This window comes from Narcine bancroftii, chromosome 4 (genome assembly GCF_036971445.1).
Source record: "Narcine bancroftii isolate sNarBan1 chromosome 4, sNarBan1.hap1, whole genome shotgun sequence".
NCBI classification, from domain to species: Eukaryota; Metazoa; Chordata; class Chondrichthyes; order Torpediniformes; family Narcinidae; genus Narcine; species Narcine bancroftii.
In genome coordinates, this window is record NC_091472.1 from 125,991,450 (window position 1) to 126,016,746 (window position 25,297).

The window sequence follows — 25,297 nt, forward strand, 5'->3', positions numbered from 1 at the left end:
GTACATCAAATTGCAAGAAAAGGAGAACGAGGAAACAAACTGTAAACCTAAACAAAAATGGGAACAAGATCTTATCATAAAGATAAAGAATGAAACATGGGAAAAACTATGCTCCGGAACTATGAGAAATACAATAAACATGAGGTTACGCATGATACAATATAATTGGTTACACAGGCTATGCATCACACCCCAAAAGTTAAATAAATGGGAGCCAACAGTATCAGATAGATGTTTTTGCTGTAAAAAGGAAACGGGAACAACAATGCATGCAATTTGGACATGGGAGAAAGTGAAAAAATTTTGCGAAGATCTAAACCAGGTATTAAATAAAATCACAAAAAGCAACATACCAAAAAACCCAGAGATCTTCCTTCTAAGTAATATAAGAAACAAAGAATTTGGACTCGATTTGGATGGAGCACAAAAAAGATTTATTATGATAGCCCTAGCTGTAGCAAAAAAATGTATTATGTCAACCTGGAAATTAGAAGACAACTTGAGAATACAACAATGGTACATAGAAATAAATAAATGTATTCCATTAGAAAAAATAACATAATTTAAGAAATAACATCACAATATTCGAATAAATATGGGAACCGTACATGAAATACAATAGAGAAATCCTACCATGGACCTCCACCACCCAAAATGACAGAAGGAGAAAACACCAAAATGAACTGACTCAGTATATAAAAGTAAAAGATAAAAATTTCTTGTTTATTTTTATTAAGTGACGACATTGTTTAACGGGTTTAATTTATCTTATAGATTGAACTTTGAATAAATGGGAAGGGGGGGAGAGGGAGGGAGGGAAAGGAGGGGGGAAAAAGGGGAGAAAATGACACTATATATTCAAGAGAAAAATGTCTGTATGTATTTTGGTCAGTATGGTTTATCGTGTGAAAAATAAAAAAAATATGGGGGATGGAGGTGCATAGTGAATGGATATCCATAATAAACATGAGGTGATTGAGTTCAGGGAATTGGAGGTTGTGAAGTGATGGAGGGCATGTGAAGTGTCCTGGATATAGTTGGGTGGGAATTGGACTAGGGAGAACAAACGGAGTCATGGTAAGCATATACCAATTTGGTGGGGAAGGAACACCTGGACACAATAGGTCCACGGGGACAATTGCTTCTGTGGATCTTGGGTGGAAATGGGCAGTGCGGGTTGAGAAACAATGAGGTTGAAGGTCATGTGAGAGAGATGACCAGAAGTGATGAGTTCAGATATAGTGCATGAGACAGTGGTTTGATGAGTTTTACTGGGGTCCTGTTGGAGGGGTAAGTAAAAGGAGGTGTCTGAGAGTGGTCGCCTAACTTCAGCCAGATAGAGGTCAGTGCGCCAGACCACAGCAGTCCCACCCTTGCCTGCAGGTTTGATGGTGAGGTTGGGATTAGTGTAGAGAAAGTTGAGAGTCAGGTGTTCCAAGGGGGTGAGATTGGAATGAGTGAGGGAAGGGGTAAGATTGGAATGAGTGAGGGAAGTCGTGAAGTTGGTATGGTTGATATCTCAGCAGCAGTTGGAAATATAGGTCCAGAACAGGAAAAAGACGAGAATAAGGTGTCCAGGAGGAGGAAGAAGGTTTAAAGTGGGAGAAGTGATCTGTAGTGGAAAGTAGAGAATCCTGATCTGTAGTGGGTGGTGGGGGTGATTTTATACCTTAGTCAATCCTTGATTCAAATATTATTTTTGATTGATACATACATAGCATGATACATCTATTGGTCAAATACAGTGACAATTGAATGACAGATGCCTAGATCTGAACAAAATACCATTGTTACAGAAGGAAATAAGGAGTAGCCCACAGAATTTCAGAACAAACTCTGCTGCTGTACACAAAGCTGTGCCTTTTTGGAAGAAGCAGTCATGGAATCTAGTAAATCCTGCCACAATGTAGCAATTTTAAAATGACTCTTGCCACATCGCCAACTAAAGCATGATGAGAGTTTTTTTTTGTTATTTGGACTAATCTCACCATTACTCAATATTTCACCAGTGCACTATATTTTGGCCTTTTTCTTGCCTGCGTACTTGTTTAAAATATCGGTACCATGGAGACAGAGTGCAATAATCTTTCAACAAATGATATTGTTCCTGTGGATTGTTAACCCATGGAATACTCTGCTGAATTAGGAATTGGAGAGAATATCTGTTGCAGCAATTTTACACAAAATTAATTGCATGAAAGTATGGGTTTGGCCAGATAGCAATGGAAAATCTCCAAAATGTATGGGTTAGTAAATTAATTGGGCGGCATGAATTTCAATGGCTGGAATCTGCTTCTACTATGCTGGGACATGCTGCTAATTTACTCAGTGCTTCGTAGATTCTGAATACACAGTCCATTATAGGAAATCTATCTTCATCAGAAGTTTAGGCTGACTTGCGACTGGAAGCTATGTAACCTAGGAAACAAAGGATAGGAGGTTTATTTGTGAATTGTTTATCTGCATTAATTCAGTTAAAATGGAGGTAGAAGAAGAATTCTGAGATGTTGAGTCAGCACCATTTTGACAAGTGGCAGCTTATTGTGGGATTTGAATTGTTGCAGAGTTATCTTAATTATTTACGGATGGATGACAGCTACAAAAATTAACTGTTAATGTACAAAGGTCGAATTCCTTCCAAGCTCAGAAAAAAGAATGGTTTTTAATTCAAATATTAGTCTGCGAGCTCATCTTGCAGTGATCAAGACATTCCAATTGGCTTCAATATTTGTTTAGTGGAAAAAAAAACCCATAGGCTTTGACTTGGGAATTCTGGATGATTTCCCATCTACATCCTAAACAGCTGTGGTAGGTTTGACTATTCTAACTGGAATTGGATTTATGTTGAGATAATTAAACATTCCACGTTGTTTCAAAGAGTCATCATTTAAATACATTCTCAGTCTGAACAATTTACCACTTGTTAGCCAGATTTAAATTGAAATCTGATCATAATTTTCTCCCAAGTAGATAGTAAGAGACAAGATTAAAATTTCTCCCAGTGGTTTTAAATTATTGATCACTTCTAATTGGGATATGCTTCTTCCATATAAAATATGGAACAGTACAGCACAGGAATAGACTTCTAATTGGGATATGCTTCTTCCATATAAAACAGCACAGGAATAGACTCTTCAGCCCATTATGCCTGCGCTGGGCATGATGTAAATTAAACTACATATTTTCTGCCTGCACATGACACACATCCCTCCATACCCTGCATATTCATAAACTAATCCAGAAGCTTCCTAAGTACTACTGCCATACCTGATTCCTGGCAGCCCATTCCAGGTTCCTACCACTCTCTGGATATTAAAAAAAACTTCCCCTACACATCTCCTTTAAAGTTTTTCCCTCTCACCATAATGCATGCCCTCCCCCATATTTATGCCTCTCATATCTTAATAGACTCCTATCAGGTCATTCTTCTGCTTCTGATACTCCAGATAAAAGAATCCAAGTTTGTCCAAACTCTCCTTGTAGCTTGTACCCTCTAATCCAGAAGGAATCCTGTGTACCCTCTCCAAAGCCTCAGCATCCTTCCTGTTGTGGGGAGTCCAGAATGGCATAAAATACTCAAAGGGCAGCCTGACCAAAGTTTTATATAGCATCAACGTAACTTCCTTACATTTTTACTCAATGTCCTGCACAATGAAGACAAGCCCGCCATACTCCATCCTATCAATCTATCTTTTAGTTTAGTTAACTTTCTTCCATCACACTAACAAGCAAGTTATTGTAGTGGTCAATCTTTTCACCACCTTTGGAAAATTCAATATACTTTCCTGTTTTTCGTTCACTTGATATACAGTAAATAAACAACCAATGAATAGATAGTTGAGACACTGGTAATAGGTAGAATTCACTGCAGCAGCTAAAATATACTAATGTAATAGTGCAGCACAATGAAGAATCTTTAGGTTTGATACATTTAATGAGAGTATTAGCAAAGATTTGTGATGTCAAACTACCTCAGGGACCAATTGATTTCTGTGACACCATTTTGGAGCTAAACTCTCAAGTGACTGTCCAATTTTGATTGTTAGAAGGACAAACCTGTCATAATCAACATTTAAGAGAATCACTAATAACTTGCAGGGTTACTTGTAGATAAGTTTCTTCTGGTTGTTGCTATAATTTTTGCAGTTTCCAAGTTTTGGGTGCATTCTCAGGTTGCCAATATCTGTACAGAGTGGTGTGGAAGGGGCCAAAAGGCACTTTGCTGATTTCAAGGTTTCTGTGCTAAACACATTACATAAAACATGAGTGGGAAAGCACGCATCCCTCTTGAAATGTAGCTTGGCTGAGAATAAGCAGAATCCACATGACGCAGGTCAGGAAAGAGCCCATATCCAACAAGAGTATTCACACAGCACTCCTCTGCGTGTGAAATTGCTGCAGTTCAGTCTACAACATTTGAAACCACAGCTGAAATAACAGTGCAAAACGAGGACAAAATTGCCAGCAGCTGTAATGACTTTGTAAATTTAATTGTCTGACTCCCTGCAGACTCTAGATGGAGACGGTGACAATATAGTGCAGTTTCCTGCCCTGTGTTCCTCAAAGGAACTAAGACTAAAAACAGGACTCTTCATCAGGGAAGCCACCAACAAAGTGCTCTCAATGATGAAAGTATCTTTGTGTAATTAGGGCACTGTGGGGAAGAACCACAGTCTCGAGTTCTCTGAAACTGCAGGGAAGCCCCTCAAACAACCGAGGGGTGCCACAGTGGTGACAATACTGCTAAAGAGAAATGAAGGAAACAATGTACAGTGATGGAAATGTGTGGATATGAAATTTTGGTTTTTTGTTTATAAATAATTTATTGTGAATAAAGTCTATTTTTGGGAAAAACATGTGTGTTTAATACCACTAATTATAATCCCAGTTCCTCAACAGTCCAACACCTCATCTTCTCTCATCCATGTCTCATGACTGTACTTGACTATTCCAATCTTTCTGACATAAAATCGGCAGTCAATGAAACTTCTATTGCCATATCTTAATTATTTCCAAATATGGTTTATACATTACAACCGTCATTCTCTCTACATGGTGCTTCTGCAATTATTGTTTGATGGGATCAGGGGTTGAATTACTGTCGGAACCTGCCATCATTTTTCCTCGCTGTAATTTACAAGTTAAGGTGTGACTGCAGTTCCTGGACAATAGGTGACTGCTACATACATATGCTAGAATAGAAGCTGCAACATTCGTCTTGGGATGCTGTATCATGATTGGGTTACAAATGGGATTTGGGATCAAAACTACAAGACCACAGGACAACACTGCGAGTCAAAGATAATGATACCTCCCTTCCAGACAGACTGAACATCTTCTATGTACAGTTTGCCAAGAAAAGGCTGATGCCAAGAAAGCTCCATGTACCCCTGGTGAACAGACCCCTTTGTTATAGATGTGGCAAGGAGAACCCAATCCAAGTTTTACCTACTCAAGACAGCAGGAACAGAAAACATACCTGATCAGGTATTAGAGGACTGCGCAGACCAACTGACAGAGGACCTTACAGATATCTTCAACATTTCACTATCTCGGTACCAAAGAGGGTGACAGAAACAGGCCTCAATGACAACTGATCAGTGGCACGGACCTCCACTATTAAGAAATGCTTCAAGCGTCTGTTAATGGAACACTTCAAATCGCACCTCCCAGAGACATTGGACCCATTTGAATTTGCCTGTAGTTGGAACTGTTCCACTTCTCCACTCCACATCCTGACCCACCTGGAGAACAATGCCTCATTCGCCAGGCGTTAACTTCAGATCAGCATTCTCCAGAGGCTGGTGGAAAAGCTGTCCTTGCTGGGACACTATACCCCTCTCAGTAACTGGATCCTGGACTTCCTTTTGGAAAGACTACAAGTCTTGGCCAGCTGCATCACAGTGTGGCACAGTTGCTGTAGAGAATTGGATTGGGGCAGCAGAGGGATCAATGGGGTCTCCCTCCCCATCATCGATGTTATCTCCCGGGATCATAGTTTAGGAATCCTACCACCCTGCACACAGCATCTTTCAGCTACTCCCATTGAAGAAGAGATGCAGGAGTATCAGAGCCAGAACCATCAGGCTGAGAAACAGTTTCTTCCCAAGGACAGTAAGACTACTGAATGACTGATGAACTACTCATACAAACCCTCCAAAATGCTACTATTTATTTTTGTATATGTATAAACGTATTGCATATATATTGTTTGTCTGTGTGCAGGTTATGTCTATTTGTGAGTTTTTGCGCTGAGAACCGAAGAACACTTCATTAGGTTGCACTTATACAATCCGATGACAATAAACTTGAACTTGAAATGAACAGTGAGTTCTGCACTATTTTCAAAAGGATGAGTTCCAAGCTCAATGCTTCATCAAGATGATCATTTCCAACCTTGAAGGTCTTCTGTGCAGAATCTCGGAAAAACTTTGCAGCTTTCCTGCATGCTAATCATATGCAAGATAATCACAAATCAAAATCCATTCATGTAGAGGCTATTGGAATTACTGTGTAATTCATGGTCCTCAAAAATGATTGATCCAAACATTTTCTTCCCTTCCCTCAAAGTGCCAAATAAAAGTAGAGCAAATATGTCATCCATTCTCCTCACATTTTATCACCAAACTCTGTTCTTTGCCTATCACGGCCAAATCTATTCAGACAAGTCCTCTTTACCAGGCGTGCTGAAGAGATGTTAAAAAGAAATGTAGCTGCATTTTTCTTTAAATTTCCTCCACCTAAAACTATGCCGGTCTGCTGGGTTAATCTTCCTGTCTGGTTATTGACCAATGAACATGGGATGGTTCTGTCTTTTCCAGCTCAGTCATGGAGCAGTTAGCACACACATGTTAAACTCAGGCCCACGGGCAAAATTTGGCCTGTGATATAATTATATTTGGCCCACAAGATCATATCAAATATGTATTAGAGCTGGCCCGCTGGCCGCCGCGCCAGTATAGCGCATGCACAGCTAATACTACAAATCCCAGAATGCTTTGCAAATGCATTGGCACCGTCCCGTCAGCCCGCTAATCGCCCCCACCTCCTCTCTTTACTTTCATTAGCATCTGCGACCTGTCGCCCAACTCACATGTAATAAACCCCTTACGGAAAATGGCCAAACGAAAGACAGAAAACAGGACCTTTCAAGACAGGTGGGAGGCAGACTCTGACCCCAGAGTTTGATGAACTTGCATCTAAGAAGAGATGCCAAGTATCTGGTTTAGACCCTGGTGCATCAGAGTAAATCACAGTGTAGCAAGCTAAGCTTGGATTAATATTTTCTTTGGTTAACTTTGGACTGTTCATCGCTGAAAGATTGCATTTTCATTGAAGCAAGTTGTTATTTTTTTGACTTGTTAGCTTGTGAAAAAAAATACATTTAAAAGGAGCTTAAAGGCTATAGAGAAATATTATTTATTGAATATTTTATTTCTCATTTGTTAATGCTTCTTCTGGAAAGAGTTTAACCAAAACTATTATTAAACATTTATTTTAATAAGAAAAAGTTTAACATTACATATGTTGAAAGAAGAGAAAACATGCAGATGTTGTTGAAAATTTTCAATAAATATTTAGTTTGGCCCACGACTTAGTCGAAGTTTTTAATTTTGGCCCTCTGTGAATTTGAGTTTGACACCCCTGAGTTAGCACATTTACCAATTAATCAAGGCACTTCAGATTTGATTTGTGAAAATCGATCCATGTCTACAAATTGCTCTCACTGTGAATGAAAGTTGAGAGCAGTGTTTCTATGCAAGTGAAATTCAAAAGTAGTTAGTCAAACAGATTGCAGCATTCAGTATAGTTTAGTCAGGAACCCATGCAAAGAATGTGAAATCTTATCTTTTCAAATGACACAGTTACTGTTTAAACCAATGAACAGAAGCCAGGCTTACAATGCGAAGTACTTTTCATGTTGGTATGTAAACTAAAGGTCAGCGATCAAGATAAAAAGAGATTTTACCATTGCATGAGTTTGTCTGAGGTTTCACTCAATAACAGTCAGGTTCTGGTCTCTGCAATCTTGTTTCTGTGAAAAGAAAGGTAAGAGTCTAAGAGGGAGGAATATTAAACAAAGTGGGTGGTTGAATATGGACAGTATCTGTACCTCTGGAGTGGGTTTTATTGCTTGTTTATCTGTACTGCAGTGGATTTTCTCAGCACAAGTCATTCTGTGTTACCCAGCCGAATTAAACCCAGCCAATCAGCTGCCTCTTGTTTAATCGCGTCTACAGCATCACCCTAGTAGGAAAGAGATGAGCACTTTGGCCAAGCATCCAACTTCATGGCTTTAAAAGGACAGTGCCTTGCAGATATTCATTAGGGATTGGTTGGTCTGAAAGAAGCTCTGCTTTCTGTTGACTTGAAGGTTTCTACTCTTACATTTAAATCCTTGTGTTTCTCTTCCTCTTAATCAAGTGTTGGAAATGGAACAAACACAGAAGTTTCATGACATTGAGGAAACCTGGGAAAGTACAGATGATGATTACCTCTCCCAAACAAGCAATTCGGACAACAAGGTGGATTTGAAGCGCCTGGAGTCTGCCTGCCCCAGCAGCAATGTGAAGCAAGATGACACCAGCAGTGTGCTCCTCAAGCAACAGGCCACAAAAGGACGATTGCAAAATGAGAGCATGTATGAAGACAGTTTGGTACAGAAATTAGATTCTACTGCTATGAAAAACAAGAAGGATTCTGAAAATAGTAAGTACGAAAAGAAAGCTGATTCAATTTGTGATATGAAAGCAGAAATTAAAGATAATAACTGGATTGTTTCTGCATGCCAGAGTGTTGTTGTAAGTGAATCTGCTGGGCAGCAACAGGTAGATAAGTGTCAGGTAGCCCTTCCATCACCTGCACAACAGAAAGAAAATGCCTCAGAAACTGTGAACAGCACTGAAATGGAGAAAGGCAAAAAAAACAACAGCACATTTCTGGAACCCACTGGGCAACTGTTTGAAGAGAAATGGGAAGGGGATGACAGTGAATGCCAAACAGTGGGCCTTGACAAGGAATCACCTGGAGGGAAGAACATTTGGGAAGGTAAGGTTGCTCCAAGTCATGTTGTGAGTGAGCACGAAGATGCTGCAGTGACAATGAGTGAAAGGAGAGGAGCTGCACCTGAGATGGTTGTGAATCAGATTGTTTCTGTGGAAAATTTCAACCAGAAAGAAGAAAAACAATGCACCAGAGGAGAAACAATTGAAAATACAGCAGCAGGTTCATGGCAGAATATTTTGGGTAAAAATCAAGATGATGACCAGATTGTTGATGACGAGGTAAAGGCTTGTGGAAGTAAACGAAAGCTGAAGCGCTTCCTCTCTCAGACTGAGCTGTATCTCACCAAACCAGACCAACAAGCAAGCCAGTTTAATGAAACAGGAGACACATCAGATCCGAATACAATTCCTTATGGAGATGTCGGTATTTCCAAGCTGACCTCACAAGGTGACCAATTTATCCTGCCCAGCAACACAAAGCTAAGTTCAGAAACTGAAGAACCCAATCAAACTGAACAAAAAACTGGAACAAAATGTGTGGTGAAGAGACCCATATCTGCTGATGAGAGTGAATATGATGCACAAGGTGTACAATACAATTCCCCTGTTTCTGGCATGCAGGCACAAATGGATAATGACATGTCTGGTCATACCACTATCCCTGACCAGGACAGCCGGTCAAAGCAAACTTCAGAAGGTGATGTTTACTATAATTTCAGCCAGGCTGAGGAGATCAGGCTTGGAAGCAGTAAATTGAATGGAAGTGCATCATGCAAAGAGTTAAACAGAATCAGTCCCACAGAACAAACCGATACATCATGTCATGTTGACTGGGTGCAGGGTAGTGATGCAGAACAAATTGTGTGCTGTGATTATCCTCGCACGTTTGAACAGAATAGAAAAGGGGCTTCGGCTCTCCAAGTTCTGGAAAGTGCTGATGAATCTAAAATGGACCACCTTGTGCCAGCTATGCAGTATGTAACCACAAGTGCAACTCTCTACAGCGAGAGGGCCACTTCCAAACAACTCAGTACGTCTCATGATACTGACATTAATGGAGAGGACAACCTGCTGAAACAAGCAGACCAGCTGACTAAGTCTGATCAAAGAGAGCAAAGTGTTCTGAGCAAGATGCTCAATGAGACTGAAGACAGTCACTCTGACCACACAATACAATGTGAGAAGAACACTCTGGTACATGATCAGCAGCCTGGTAAAGCTAATCAAACCCCACAGAAGGGCTTTATTAGGGAAGAGAGTGTATTGAGCAAAACCTCATCCAGCAGTGTTATTAATGGACGTGACCCAGCTGATTTTGGGGAGTCACCTTCCCAAAATATTAGCATGGAGGTTAAAGAACTAAAGGGTGAACTGACTCGTGTGCCTCAAAGGGGCAGCAGTCCTATTGACTTCAGTAATGTGATGATTGGACAGGGAAAAGAACACTGGCCACCTCATACAAGTTCAGACGCTGGGATTAAAGCAGCTGTTGATGCTGTAGCATTGAACAGATTTCCAGAACCACTTCTGATAAAAGCAGGCCCAGCAAAGGAGTCTGCCAACGAGGCAGATAATTTGAGTGAGAGAAAGCCTGATTCTGAAGAGGCTGTTAATGTTTCTGATATTAAAAAAGCATTTGAGGAAAAGGATCAGAAAAAAAAGGTGCCAGATGCGAAGAAGAAATCAGGTAATTTTCTTTTTAAAAATAGTTTAGCATTTTGTAAAGTTCCACTGAAGGATGAATAAGGAGGTGTTCCACTATTATAGAACAATGATACTAATCATTTTCAGTTTCTGGAGTGGGAATGTCAATTTTTATATTGGATTGGAGGGTGGTTTTTCACTGCATTGGCCGTGCAGCCTGACATGAAAGAAAAAAGTACACTTACAAAATATAATCAAGTGGGTGTGACAGAAAAAAGTGGCCAGATTCCCTGGGAGGGTTGGTACTTGGTGATTCTGTGCTGGCAGGATATGAAACACATTCCCCAAATGTTCATTGAAGAATGAATCATGAGATGGATGATAGTCTAGTCCAATGCTCCAACTCGACACTTGGCCAGGGGTTGGGGGAGATGCTCTTACTAATTGAAGCTTTGATAAGGTAGAAATTAACATTCAATGGTATCATTCTTCACCATTAATACCCTATTGTCGTCCCACCGCCCCAACCTTGCACTCTCACCCTCCTTCTCCCGACAAACATGGCAGGACATGTTTATTGACAGGGAGTTATCAGGAATGTGACATTCTTCAGTCTTCAAAAGAGGTAGATAAGGAGGAAAAATATTTAAAAATAAAACATATAAACGTTAATTTTGTACATAATTTTGTGTTAAGTAATAATGCAGACTATAGGTGGCTGATAACATATAGAGTAAAACATGAAAATCTGCAGACACTGTGATTGTGGTTAAAACTCAGGAATGCTGGAGGAACTCAGCTGGTCTCGCAGCGTCCATAGCAGATAAAGACACATTACCCCCATTTTGGCCCTGAACCCTCCTTTAAGGTGTAAGTAAAGATCAGGAAGATGTCAGAATAAAGATTGAAGATTGGCAGGGGGAGGAGTCCAGACCTACAAAAGATGTTAATTGGATATGATAAGAGGAAAAGTGTGAATTGATCTTACAGAAGGAGAGAGAGGGGGAAGAGGGAGAGGGAGAGAATGAGAACAAAAAAACAACTGGAGAAAGAAGTGAAGGGGGGTTTTTATGGAAACTGGAGAAGTCGATGTTAATGCCATCTGGATGGAGGGTGACCAGATGGAAGATGAGGTGCTGTTTCTCCAATTTGCAGGTGGTCTCAATCTGGCAGTGCATGAGACCATGGACAGACATGTCAGCAAGGGAATGGATTGGGAATTGAATGGATGGCCACTGGGAGATACACTATTGCAGCAGACAGAGGCGAGATGCTCAACAAAGCAATCTCCCAGTCAGTGCCAGGTAGACCATTGAATAAGTGGCGGAAATGGCAGAGGAGGATATGTTTGATACAGGCTGGTAGGATGCTAGATTAGGACAAGGGGAATGCTATCCTTGTTGTGCACGGGGGTGGAGGGAGTCAGGGCAGATTTGCGGATAATAGAGGATATGTGGATGAGGGCTGATTTGATGGAGGTAGAGGGAAAGCCACATTGTTTAAAGAAGGAGGATGATTTGGCATGGAAAACATCCTCCTGGGATCCTCTGCTCCAATCACTTTGAAGGTCACCTCTGCTCTATCCACCCCAATAGCATGGATCTCCCCAGTGGTCACCCATTCTTTGCTGATATGTCTGTCCATGGTCTTGTGCACTGCCAGACATAGACCACCTGCAAATTGGCGGAACAGCACCTCATCTTCTGTCTAGACACCCTTCAACCAGATGGCATTAAAATGAACTTCTCTGGTTTTCATTTAAACTCCCCCAACCCCTCCACCCCATCTTATTTTCCCCCTGTTGCCTTTCCCCCAGCTCTGTCTCTTCCCTTTTCCTTTTTCCCTTTTCACAAAGCCAAAATCAATTCTCATCTCTCCTCTTATTATATCAAATTAATACCTTTTGTCGGACTGGACTCCTTCCCAACCAGTCTTCTGTCTTGATTCTGATGCCATCCTGTACTTTGCTTATCCCTTGAAGAAGGGCTCAGGCCCAAAACATCAATTACATCCAGAGAACATTAGAGTACAGTACAGGCCCTTCGGCCGATGATATTGTGATGACCTATTCCACAACTACCTAATCCTTGCCTACCTCACATCAAATCAAAGTATTTTGAATTAATTATAGATTTTGTTACTAATATTGAATGGGATGATTTCAATCCAAAGCCACTATTTAAAAAAAAAACTTAAATTCCACATGGACAAAACAACTTTGGGCCTTCCAAGAATTGTCGGAGGGTGTAAACAGTACTGAATAGGTGATGGCAAGGGTCAAAATAATTGAATTCAACAGTGTGGATGAGGGACAGTAATAGAATTTGTGGAGAGATACTGCAGTAACTGCACACTAATGTGGGAGGATAAATTGAGGCTGTGTGAGGTGGGGTGGGGGGAGACGACGACAAGATATTATGACGTACCCCTGCAGCACATTTTGTAGTTTTGATCTTAAATAAGCATATTGTGAACTCCTTTTGGGGGCACTGTTCCGTTGATCATTCAATCCAATAACTGTGCCCTCCTGCCACAAGATGGAGCCAGGAAAGCACAGAGGAGTGGAGCTCACTGTCAGAGAGCAAGCTAGCCACCTTTGATTGTCATGCTCACTCTTTCTGTCAAAACTATCCACTCTCAGTAAACAGCTGGGTACAACACCAGAGGGAATGCAGGACTGGAGCAGGCCCTGCACTAGGGGCCAAAGCTGTGCCCGTATGTCGCTGGACATAGCCAGGGGTGAGGCCAAGAAGCGCCTGGACAAATGTGTGACTGGGAGCAGGCCAGGAATGCAAATAGTATGTAGCTGGGAACATGGGTGGATTTGTGGCGGGGACCAGGAATGGTAGTAGGACACCTAGTTGGGAGTATGGCCAAGTCAAGCCAGAGAAAGAAAGGCAGGTCTTGTGGCAGAGAGGGAACTGAGGAAGGGAGGGAGAATCGGAAAACAGTGGAATATGGAGTTGAAAATATTACAGCCAGAGGGAGAGAATCAGAATGAGAGGGCCAAAGGCAGAGTGGGTAAAAGGAATGAGGCATAGGAGACAGTGGAGCAAAGGAGCCCATATATGCAGGCTGAAAGATGTTGATGTGCATTCCCAGCAGTGTGTGACCATGCGGTGAAGTCTGGGGGAGCCAATGTGCAATGGTGCACCAACAGCTTCTATTCCATAAGACAGAAATTAATATATTCTGAGAAATTTACATTGTCCAGACACACAGGAGACCTTCCTAAGTTGAATCATAGAGAGATTGATCATGGAAATAAGCCCTTTCATTCAGAATTCACACAAACCATTTGTGTTGAATTTTGACCTCTAATTTATTATAGGCTGCAGCAATCAACAAAATCCATTCTCCATTATAACATCTCAATCAAATTGAATTGTATTCTGTCACGTGTACTAAGATATAGTAAAAAGTTTGTTTTGCATGTTATCCAGACAAGTCAACTCATGGAGCAGCTAGAATAATAATAACAAATATAACCATATAACCACTTACAGCACAGAACAGGCCAGTTCGGCCCTACTAGTCCATGCCGTAGCAAATCCCCACCCTCCTAGTCCCACTGACCAGCACCCGGTCCATACCCCTCTAGTCCCCTCCTATCCATGTAACGATCCAGTCTTTCCTTAAATGTAACCAATGATCCCGCCTCGACCACGTCTGCCGGAAGCTCATTCCACATCCCCACCACCCTCTGCGTAAAGAAATTTCCCCTCATGTTCCCCTTATAATTTTCCCCCTTCAATCTTAAACCATGTCCTCTAGTTTGAATCTCCCCCTTTCTTAATTGAAAAAGCCTATCCACATTTACTCTGTCTGTCCCTTTTAAAATCTTAAACACCTCTATCAAGTCCCCTCTCAATCTTCTACGCTCCAGAAAAAAAAGCCCCAGTCAGCACAACTCAGACCCTGAAATCCTGTCAACATTCTCGTGAACCTTCTCTGCACTCTCTCTATTTTGTTTATATCTTTCCTATAATTTGGTGACCAAAACTGTACACAGTACTCCAAATTTGGCCTCACCAATGCCTTGTACAATTTCATCATAACCTCCCTACTCTTGAATTCAATACTCCGATTTATGAAGGCCAACATTCTAAATGCCTTCTTCACCACACCATCTACCTGAGTATCAGCCTTGAGGGTACTATTTACCATAACTCCCAAATCCCTTTGTTGCTCTGCACTCCTCAATTGTCTACCATTCAATGTATATGACCTATTTAAATTTGCCTTTCCAAAATGTAGCACCTCACATTTATCTGTATTAAATTCCATCAGCCATTTCTCAGCCCACACCTCCAGCCTTCCTAAATCACCTTTTAATCTACAATCACTGTCCACAACACCACCAATCTTTGTGTCATCCGCAAACTTGCTTATCCAATTCTCCACCCCTACATCCAGATCGTTAATATATATAACAAATAATAGTGGACCCAGGACCGAACCCTGAGGAACTCCACTAGTCACCGGCCTCCAATTGGACAAACAATTTTCTACCACTACTCTCTGATACCTTCCATCCAACCACTGCTGAATCCATTTCACTACCTCCTTATTTATACCTAATGCCTCCACCTTTTTTCCTAACCTCCTGTGGGGAACTTTGTCAAAAGCTTTACTAAAGTCCAAATAGACAACATCCACAGCTTTCCCTTCATCAACCTTTTTTGTAACCCCCTTGAAGAACTCAATCAGGTTTGTCAAGCATGATCTACCCCTGACAAAACCATGCTGATTACTCCCTATCAATCCCTGTACCTCCAAAAATTTGTAAATAGCATCCCTCAGAACACTTTCCATCAACTTGCCCACCACAGACGTCAGACTTACAGGCCTATAATTCCCAGGTTTGCATTTGGACCCTTTCTTAAACAGAGGAACCACATGCGCCACCCTCCAATCCTTTGGTACCACCCCCGTGGCCAGTGACATCCTAAATATCTCTGTTAATGGCCCCACTAACTGTCCACTAGCCTCCCTGAGTGTCCTAGGGAATATTTTGTCCGGTCCGAGAGATTTATCTTTTTTAATACAGCCATCACTACCTCCTCGGTTATCCTTATATGCTTCATAACCTCCCCACTATTTTTATTTACTTCAACTGTTTCAACATTTTTCCCTAGTGAATACCGAGGCAAAGAAATCATTCAAAATTTCCCCCATTTCCTCAGACTTCTCACTCAGCCTACCCTCGCTATCTACAAGGGGTCCAATTTTATCTCTCACTAATCTTTTACTTTTAATGTACTTATAGAAACCCTTTGGATTTATTTTTACTCTGTCAGCCAAAGCCTCTTCATGCCTTTTTTTGGCCTTTCTAATTTCTTTCTTAAGATTCCTTCTACACTCCTAGTAGTCCTCCTTCAACTTCACAGCTCCCTGCTCTTTATACCTCTTGTACACCTCCCTTTTTCTCCTAACCAAATTTCCAATATTCCTCGAAAACCAAGCCTCCCTATGACTTCCAGCCTTTCCTTTGATCCAGACTGGGACATAACTACTCTGTATCCTCAAAATTTCTTTTTTGAATATCCTCTATTTTTGATTAACATCCTTACCTGAAAATATCCTGTCCCACTCAATACTCCCCAAATCCCTTCTTATTCCTTCAAAATTTGCTCTTTTCCAATCCAGAACCTCAACTTTAGACCTCTCCTTGCTCTTCCTTAAAACTACCCTAAAACTAACAGAATTATGATCACTAGACCCAATTGGTTCTCCAACATTAATGTCCGCTACCTGACCTAGCTCGTTCCCTAAATGACAGTGCTAAAAGGACTAGTGTTATAATGAGTCAAATACCACAGGGTATAGAGAAAAGTACTCTATAAAGCAAAAGTGCAAGGACATCATCTTTTGTCAGTGGAAAATTGATTTTAGTCTGATAAAAGTAAGGAAAATTATCCTTGAAGCTGGAGGTTTGCGTTTTAAAGCATGTGTATCATCTGTGATCTTTTTTCATGTTACTAGGTTTCCTGAAACAAGGTGAAGTGTAAATAGAGTTGATGGAGGGAAGGTGGGGGGCGGGGGGAGGGGGTGCGTGGTGTGATGTCGTAGGAGAGAGACATGGGTAGTCATCTCTTCCAACGGATTTGTAATAAAAACCCATTTACAAATGCCCTTTTAAATATATAAATTTTAATAGTGTACTATTGGAACAGTTGGAAATAATTATGAAAAAAAACTAGAGCTCAAACTATGAAAACTACGATTTTAAAACAATCGGTGAGCTTGGAAGAGGTTCGGCCTACCTCAGAGCTGGATCCAGGTGACTTGGGTAATGTTTCTCCTCGCTCCCAGTGACATCAGCTGGCTACTCCAAGGATAATGCTGGCACCTGGGCTGCAGAGCCCCAGATAAGATGGCACTAACGCGAAGTGACGTTCTTCTTCAGAAGCTGAAGAGTCTTCGTGCATGTGCACACTCAGGATAGTGTTAGGGGGCTGGTGCTCGCCAGGACCATGCTGCCGGCCTGGCTGACATCCCGAGGGCCGGTCCTACTCCAGAAGCACTCGAGGAGCCATAAGTCCAACCCACTGGTCAAAAGGGTCCACCTCCTCCACGCAACCCCCAATATGCCAATGTAGTGTACCTTAATCGGCACTAGGACACACTCTGTTAGGGACCTGGCGCTCTCAGGGGTTCTGGAGACCATTACTGATCACCCTACACCTCCCATCACCCACAATGCACCAGGGTCATGGCAAGTTACTCCAGTCTCAAAGGATGGCATGCCAGACTCGTCGCCATGCATCCAGCAAACCAATGCAGATAATTGCATACAGGCACCCCAGATTGTCCAGGACCCCATTGCTGCGATGCAGCCGCCACTTTGATGATCGCAGCAGCAGATCAGACCACCCAAGAGACTTAATTTATGATAACATCTGATGCACTTCATCCTGCCAAACCCTTTTAAAAACAAGGGATGTGTAGTATATCTTTCTCTCTCTCTTTGGCTTGGCTTCGCGGACGAAGATTAATGGAGGGGTAATGTCCACGTCAGCTGCAGGCTCGTTTGTGGCTGACAAGTCCGATGCGGGACAGGCAGACATGGTTGCAGCGGTTGCAAGGGAAAATTGGTTGGTTGGGGTTGGATGTTGGGTTTTTCCTCCTTTGTCTTTTGTCAGTGAAGTGGGCTCTGTGGTCTTCTTCAAAGGAGGTTGCTGCCCACCGAACTGTGAGGCGCCAAGATGCACGGTTTGAGGCGAGATCAGACCACTGGCGGTGGTCAATGTGGCAGGCACCAAGAGCTTTATTTAGGCAGTCCTTGTACCTCTTCTTTGGTGCAACTCTGTCTCGGTGGCCAATGGAGAGCTCGCCATATAACACGATCTTGGGAAGGCGATGGTCCTCCATTCTGGAGACGTGACCTACCCAGCGCAGTTGGATCTTCAGCAGCGTGGATTCGATGCTGTTGGCCTCTGCCATCTTGAGTACTTCGATGTTGGTGATGAAGTCGCTCCAATGAATGTTGAGGATGGAGCGGAGACAACGCTGGTGGAAGCGTTCTAGGAGCCATAGGTGATGCCGGTAGAGGACCCATGATTCAGAGCCAAACAGGAGTGTGGGTATGACAACGGCTCTGTATACGCTAATCTTTGTGAGGTTTTTCAGTTGGTTGTTTTTCCAGACTCTTTTGTGTAGTCTTCCAAAGGCGCCATTTGCCTTGGCGAGTCTGTTGTCTATCTCGTTGTCGATCCTTGCATCCGATGAAATGATGCAGCCGAGATAGGTAAACTGGTTGACCATTTTGAGTTTTGTATGCCCGATGGAGATGTGGTGGGGGGGGGGGGGCGGTAGTCATGCTGGGGAGCTGGCTGATGGAGGACCTCAGTTTTCTTCAGGCTGACTTCCAGGCCAAACATTGAAGAGCTGGCTATTGTTTGTATATTTAACTATTGGGGCATGTCCATTGGCTGATTGTACCTGTGGCCCCTACCACAGACTCCTAAATAAAGATGACTGTTCCACAGCCTCCTCCCCAGTTCAGGACATTCGACCAGCAAGGATGTGAATCCATTCTATTGTGAATAAAAGCCTGTCGGTTTTACATAACTTCCAGACTTTTGGAGTCATTGATGGTGCATCACCGTTATTTAGAACCATCCGTGACAAAGAATGTCTGAGTTGTCACTGGCGATTCATATTCCACTCCCATGTGATCGCAAGTGCAATTTGTTTTAAATTTTTTATTTTTCACACTATAAACCACATTGATCAAGATGCATACATTTTCCCTCTTGAACATATACAGTGTCGTTTTATCCCCCCCTCCCTCCTCCCCTCCCTCCCTACCTCCCCTCCCATTCATTTAAAGTTCAGAAAATAAGATACATTAAACCCGTCAAACAATGTTGTCACTCAATAAAAATAAACAAGAAATTCCACTGAGTCAGTTCTTTTCATTCTCTTCTCCTTCTGTCATTTTAGGTGGTAGATGTCCCCGGTAGGTTTTCTCTATTATGTTTCATGTATGGCTCCCATATTTGTTCAAATATTGTAATGTTATTTCTTAAATTATATGTTATTTTTTCTAATGGAATACATTTATTCATTTCTATATACCATTGTTGTATTCTCAAGTTATCTTCTAATTTCCAGGCTGACATAATACATTTTTTTGCTACAGCTAGGGCTATCCTAACAAATCTTTTTTGTGCACCATCCAAATCAAGTCCAAATTCTTTGTTTTTTATGTTACTTAGGAGGAAGATCTCTGGGTTTTTTGGTATATTGCTTTTTGTGATTTTATTTAATATCTGGTTTAGATCTTCCCAAAATTTTTTCACTTTCTCACATGTCCATATTGCATGAATTGTTGTTCCCATTTCCTTTTTACAGCGAAAACATCTGTCAGATACTGTTGGGTCCCATTTATTTAACTTTTGAGGTGTAATATATAGCCTGTGTATCCAGTTATATTGTACTATACGTAACCTTGTATTTATTGTATTTCTCATAGTTCCTGAGCATAACTTCTCCCATGTTTCCTTCTTTATCTTTATGTTTAGATCTTGTTCCCATTTTTGTTTAGTTTTACCATTTGTTTCCTCATTCTCCTTTTCTTGTAGTTTAATATACATGTTTGTTACAAATTTTTTGATTATCATTGTGTCTGTAATCACATATTCAAAATTACTTCCCTCTGGTAACCTCAGACTGCTTCCCAATTTGTTCTTCAAGTAGGATTTCAGTTGGTAGTATGCCAACCCTGTATCGTGAGTTATATTTATCCTTCATTTGTTGAAAGGATAATAATTTATTTCCCAATAAGCAATTTTCTATTCTTTTGATCCCTTTTTTCTCTCATTCTCTAAAGGAAAGGTTATCTATTGTAAAAGGGATTAGCTGATTTTGCGTCAGTATTAGTTTTGGTAGTTGGTAATTTGTTTTATTCCTTTCTACATGAATCTTCTTCTAAATATTGAGCAGATGATGTAATACTGGAGAATTCTTACGTTGTACCAATTTTTCATCCCATTTATATAGTATATGTTCAGGTATCTTCTCCCCTATTTTATCTAGTTCTAATCTAGTCCAATCTGGCTTTTCCCTTGTTTGATAAAAATCTGATAGATATCTTAATTGTGCGGCTCTATAATAATTTTTAAAGTTTGGCAGTTGTAAGCCTCCTTGTTTATACCATTCTGTTAATTTATCTAGTGCTATCCTCGGTTTCCCCCCTTTCCATAAAAATTTCCTTATTATTTTCTTTAACTCCTTGAGGAATTTCTCTGTCAAGTGTATTGGCAATGCCTGAAATAGGTATTGTATCCTTGGGAAACTGTTCATTTTAATACAGTTTATCCTTCCTATTAGTCTTAGTGGTAAGTCTTTCAAATGCTCTAAGTCGTCCTGTAATTTTTTCATTAGTGGATAATAATTGAGTTTATATAGATGGCCGAGGTTTTTATTTATTTGTACACCTAGGTATCGCATTGCTTGCGTTTGCCATCTGAATGGTGATTCTTTCTTAAATTTTGAGAAATCCGCATTATTCATTGGCATTGCTTCACTTTTATTTGCGTTAATCTTGTACCCCGACACTTCTCCATATTCCTTCAATTTCTTATGTAATTCTTTTATTGATATTTCTGGTTCTGTTAAGTATACTATAATGTCATCTGCAAATAAACTGATTTTATATTCCTTGTCTTTTATTTTTATCCCTTTTATTTTATTTTCTGTTCTTATCAGTTCTGCCAGTGGTTCTATGGCTAACGCGAACAATAATGGTGATAGTGGGCATCCCTGCCTTGTTGATCTGCTTAAGTTAAATTGTTTTGATGTATATCCATTTACTGTCACTTTCGCCAATGGCCCCTTATATAATGCTTTAATCCAATTAATATATTTCTCTGGTAAACTGAATTTTTGTAGTACTTTGAATAAATAATTCCATTCTGCGTCTAAAGCAACTGTTACTGTTGGAGCTTTATTTCCTTCTACTGCATGATTTAAGTTAATAAATTTACAAATATTGTCTGTTGTTCGTCTTTTTTTAATAAATCCATTTTGGTCTAGATTTACTATTTTTGGTACATAGTCGGCTAATCTGTTTGCTAATAGTTTAGCTATTATCTTATAATCTGTGTTAAGTAAAGATATTGGTCTATATGATGCTGGTGCGAGTAGATCTTTCCCTGTCTTTGGTATTACTGTAATTATTGCTGTTTTGCATGACTCTGGTAAACTTTGTGTTTTATCAGTCTGGTTGATTACTTCCAGGAGGGGAGGAATTAATAAATCTTTAAATGTTTTATAGAATTCTATTGGGAATCCATCCTCTCCTGGTGTTTTATTATTTGGTAGTTTTTCTTTTATTATCTCTTGTATTTCTACTATTTCAAATGCTTCTGTTAATTTATTTTGTTCCTCTGTTTGTAATTTCGGAGGTTCAATTTTAGTTAAAAAATCATCTATTTTGTCTTCTTTCCCTTCGTTTTCAGTTTGATATAATTGTTTGTAGAATTCTCTGAAGTTTTCATTAATCTCCGTTGGATTATATGTGATTTGTTTGTCTTTTTTCCTTGATGCCAATACCATTCTCTTAGTTTGTTCTGTCTTAAGCTGCCACGCTAGAATTTTGTGCGTTTTTTCTCCTAGTTCATAATATTTCTGTTTTGTCTTCATTATGTTCTTCTCCACCTTATATGTTTGTAGTGTTTCATATTTTATTTTTTATCTGCCAATTCTGTTCTTTTCGTTGTGTCTTCCTTCATTGCTAATTCTTTTTTCTATATTTGCTATTTCCCTTTCCAACTGCTCTGTTTCCTGATTGTAGTCCTTCTTCATCTTGGTTACATAACTTATTATTTGCCCTCTGATGAACGCTTTCATTGCGTCCCATAGTATAAACTTATCTTTCACTGATTCCGTATTTATTTCAAAGTACATTTTAATTTGTCGTTCAATGAATTCTCTAAAATCCTGCCTTTTCAGTAGCATGGAGTTTAATCTCCATCTAAACATTCTTGGAGGGATGTCCAATCTATTGTCAATATCAGGGGAGAGTGGTCTGATAATATTCTAGCTTTATATTCCGTTTTCCTAACTCTGTCTTGCATGCGAGCTGATAACAGGAATAGGTCTATTCTTGAGTATGTTTTATGTCTACCCAAATAATATGAATATTCCTTTTATTTTGGGTGTTGTTTCCTCCATATATCCAAAAGTTGCATTTCTTGCATCGATTTAGTTATAAATTTGGTTACTTTGTTCTTTCTGTCAATTTTTTTCCCAGTTTTATCCATGTTTGAATCCAAATTAAGGTTGAAATCCCCTCCTATTAGTATGTTCCCTTGCGTGTCTGCTATCTTCAAAAAAATATCTTGCATAAATTTTTGATCTTCTTCGTTAGGTGAATATACATTGAGTAAATTCCAAAACTCCGAATATATCTGACATTTTATCATTACATATCTCCCTGCTGGATCTATTATTTCCTCTTCTATTTTAATTGGTACATTTTTACTGATTAATATGGCTACTCCTCTAGCTTTTGAATTATGACACTGCTATTACATGTGCTATCCAATCTCTCTTTAATTTCTTGTGCTCCACTTCAGTTAAGTGTGTTTCTTGTACGAATACTATATCAATTTTTTTCTTTTTTAAATTTAGCAGTTTCTTCCTTTTGATTTGGTTATGTATTCCATTAATATTTAAAGTCATATAGTTCAACAGAGCCATTTCATACTTTGTTTATCTTTCCTTTCTGTTTCCTCATCATCACCTTTCCTTCTTATCCATTTCTGCTTTCTTTTTGAACACTTTATAAGACAACATTTCTAAAACATAAAACATTTCCCTTATTCTCCTATCTAAAATTTCTTTAACCCCACTATCCCCTCCCCTTCCTGAGTTGCCCTTTATCCCTTGTCGGGCAACCACATCTCCCCTTTCCATTTGGATTTGAGAATTCACTCGCAAGCGTCAACTGACTTCGCAGTGACCGTAACTCTTCCCCACCCAGCCCCCCCCCCAGAAAAGATTTTAATTTTCATATACAACAAAGGTTACTCTCTTAATTCCCCCCATACTTCCTTTCTTCCCTTTCTTTCCCTTCTTGGTTCTTACCTATATTCTATTTTTTTTTATATATCCATACACATATATATATATATATATATATATATATATATATATATACACACACCTACATACACACATACATATAGTTTGTGGTCATTTTTGTTCTCGTGACATATCTTCCTCTCTGTCTGTTTTGTAGTTGTTCTGCAAATTTTCTTGCTTCCTCTGGATCAAAGAATAGTCTATTTTGCTGCCCTGGAATAACTATTTTAAGTATACTTTAGCATAAATTTATATCCTTTTTTCCATGAGATCGTTTTTCCTGCATTAAAGTCCTTCCTCTTCTTCAGGAGTTCAAAACTTATATCTGGATAGAAAAAAATTTTTTGACTTTGTATTCCAGTGGTTTTTTGTCTTCTCTTATTTTCCTAATTGCTTTCTCCAATATATTTTCTCTTGTTGTATATCTTAAGAATTTTACTAGAATGGATCTTGGTTTTTGTTGTGGTTGTGGTTTAGGGGCTAATGTTCAGTGTGCCCTTTCTATTTCCATTTCTTCCTGTAATTCTGGTCTTCCTAGGACCCTGGGGATCCATTCTTTTATAAATTCTCTCATATTCTTGCCTTCTTCATCTTCTTTAAGGCCCACTATCTTTATATTGTTTCTTCTATTATAATTTTCCATTATATTTTTCTTCTGAGCTAACAGCTCTTGTGTCTCTTTAACTTTTTTTATCAGATTCTTCTAATTTCTTTTTTAAGTCCTCTACTTCCATTTCTACGGCTGTTTCTCATTCTTCCACCTTGTCCACTCTTTTTCCTATATCTGACATGATCATCTCTAATCTATTCATTTTTTCTTCTGTACTTTTTACTCTTTTTATTTCACTGAATTCTTGTGACTGCCATTCTTTTACTGATTCCATATATTCTTTATAAAGAAAAATATATCCATTGTCTTGCCCTTCCCTTCATCTTCCATTTCTCTGTGTTCTTCCTCTTCTTCTGAGTCCATTCCAGGATCTGTGTCCTTTACCTCTGTCTCTTCTGGTTTTCTTGTTGGTTTGTTTGTTTTATTTTGTTGGGTATTTTTGGTCTTCTTATTTTTATTAGAAGTGTCTTGGTGTTGGTCTTCTTCCTCTGGGTTGGTCATCTGTGGTTTCTTTGATTTCTTTTTACTCTCTTCTTTCTTGCTCTCGTTATTTTCTGTGTTTTCCTCTTGCTGTTTTGTTGTGCCTGTCAATCTCAGCTGTGGAGATCGACTCCTCAGCTGGTCCCCCCTCCCGTCAGAGTTATTTTTGTCTTACGCGGTTGCGCACTTTTGCTTGGCTCCGTGAGCCATTTTTGTAGTCCCGAGTTCGGGGCTTCAACTGACCTTAGGGAGCGGGCTTCTCTCTCCGCAGCGGGCCTCCTCGGACAGGTAAGGCCTTCACCTTCTTCTTCCGACGTCCTTTCTTCTTCTCTTCTTCCCGTTGCTTTCGACTTTTCTTTTTTCGCTGCCATTTTCTCCACACCTTTATTTTCACTTTATTTTGGTTTTTGTGTTTGTGCCTTCATTTTTTCACTGTCTTTATTTTACTTTTCTGGAGATGGCTGGAGTTCCCTGACCGGCCACTACTCCATCACGTGACTCCTCCCCGATCGCGAACGCTATTGATGGAAAACTGCACCGTTAGAGATACTGGTTGGAGAAAATGCTTTACTATCTTTTGAAAGATCATTGAGAATCACCCAAATATGATTTGGAAGTCCCATTAAATATTACAGTCTTTAATTACAAGGTGCATAGAACAGCACAAAAGGAAAATTGAAAATTATCAAAATTTTGATGAGAGGTAGAACTTAAGATTTTCCTTTCATTTAGTATTTTTTTTAAGACCAGGATTTTTCCAGAAAAAGTTTATTGCCCATCCCTCACCAGCCAGTAGAAGGCGGTGCTGAGTTTCCTCTCAAAACCTCCACAGTCATTTTGGTAAAGGTACTTCGAAAATGCATTATGTAAGTGAGAGCCAAGAATTAGTCCCAGAGATAATGTAGGATCAATAATGTATTTTCAAGTCAGGGTATTGTCCCACTTTGATACAAATATGAAGATT

At 39.9% G+C, this 25,297-nt stretch overlaps 1 protein-coding gene across 1 annotated transcript in view; it reads left to right on the top strand.

Moving 5' to 3' along the window:
- The first annotated feature begins 8,424 nt into the window (after positions 1-8,424).
- Positions 8,425-25,297, top strand: part of LOC138761122 (coronin-1C-like) — a 176,994-nt gene continuing 160,121 nt past the window's right edge. Inside the window, exon 1 of the mRNA XM_069932760.1 lies at positions 8,425-10,692. Within this exon, the coding sequence (XP_069788861.1) occupies positions 8,433-10,692 (2,260 nt within the window). The 5' untranslated portion in view covers positions 8,425-8,432. The remainder of the gene's footprint in view (positions 10,693-25,297) is intronic.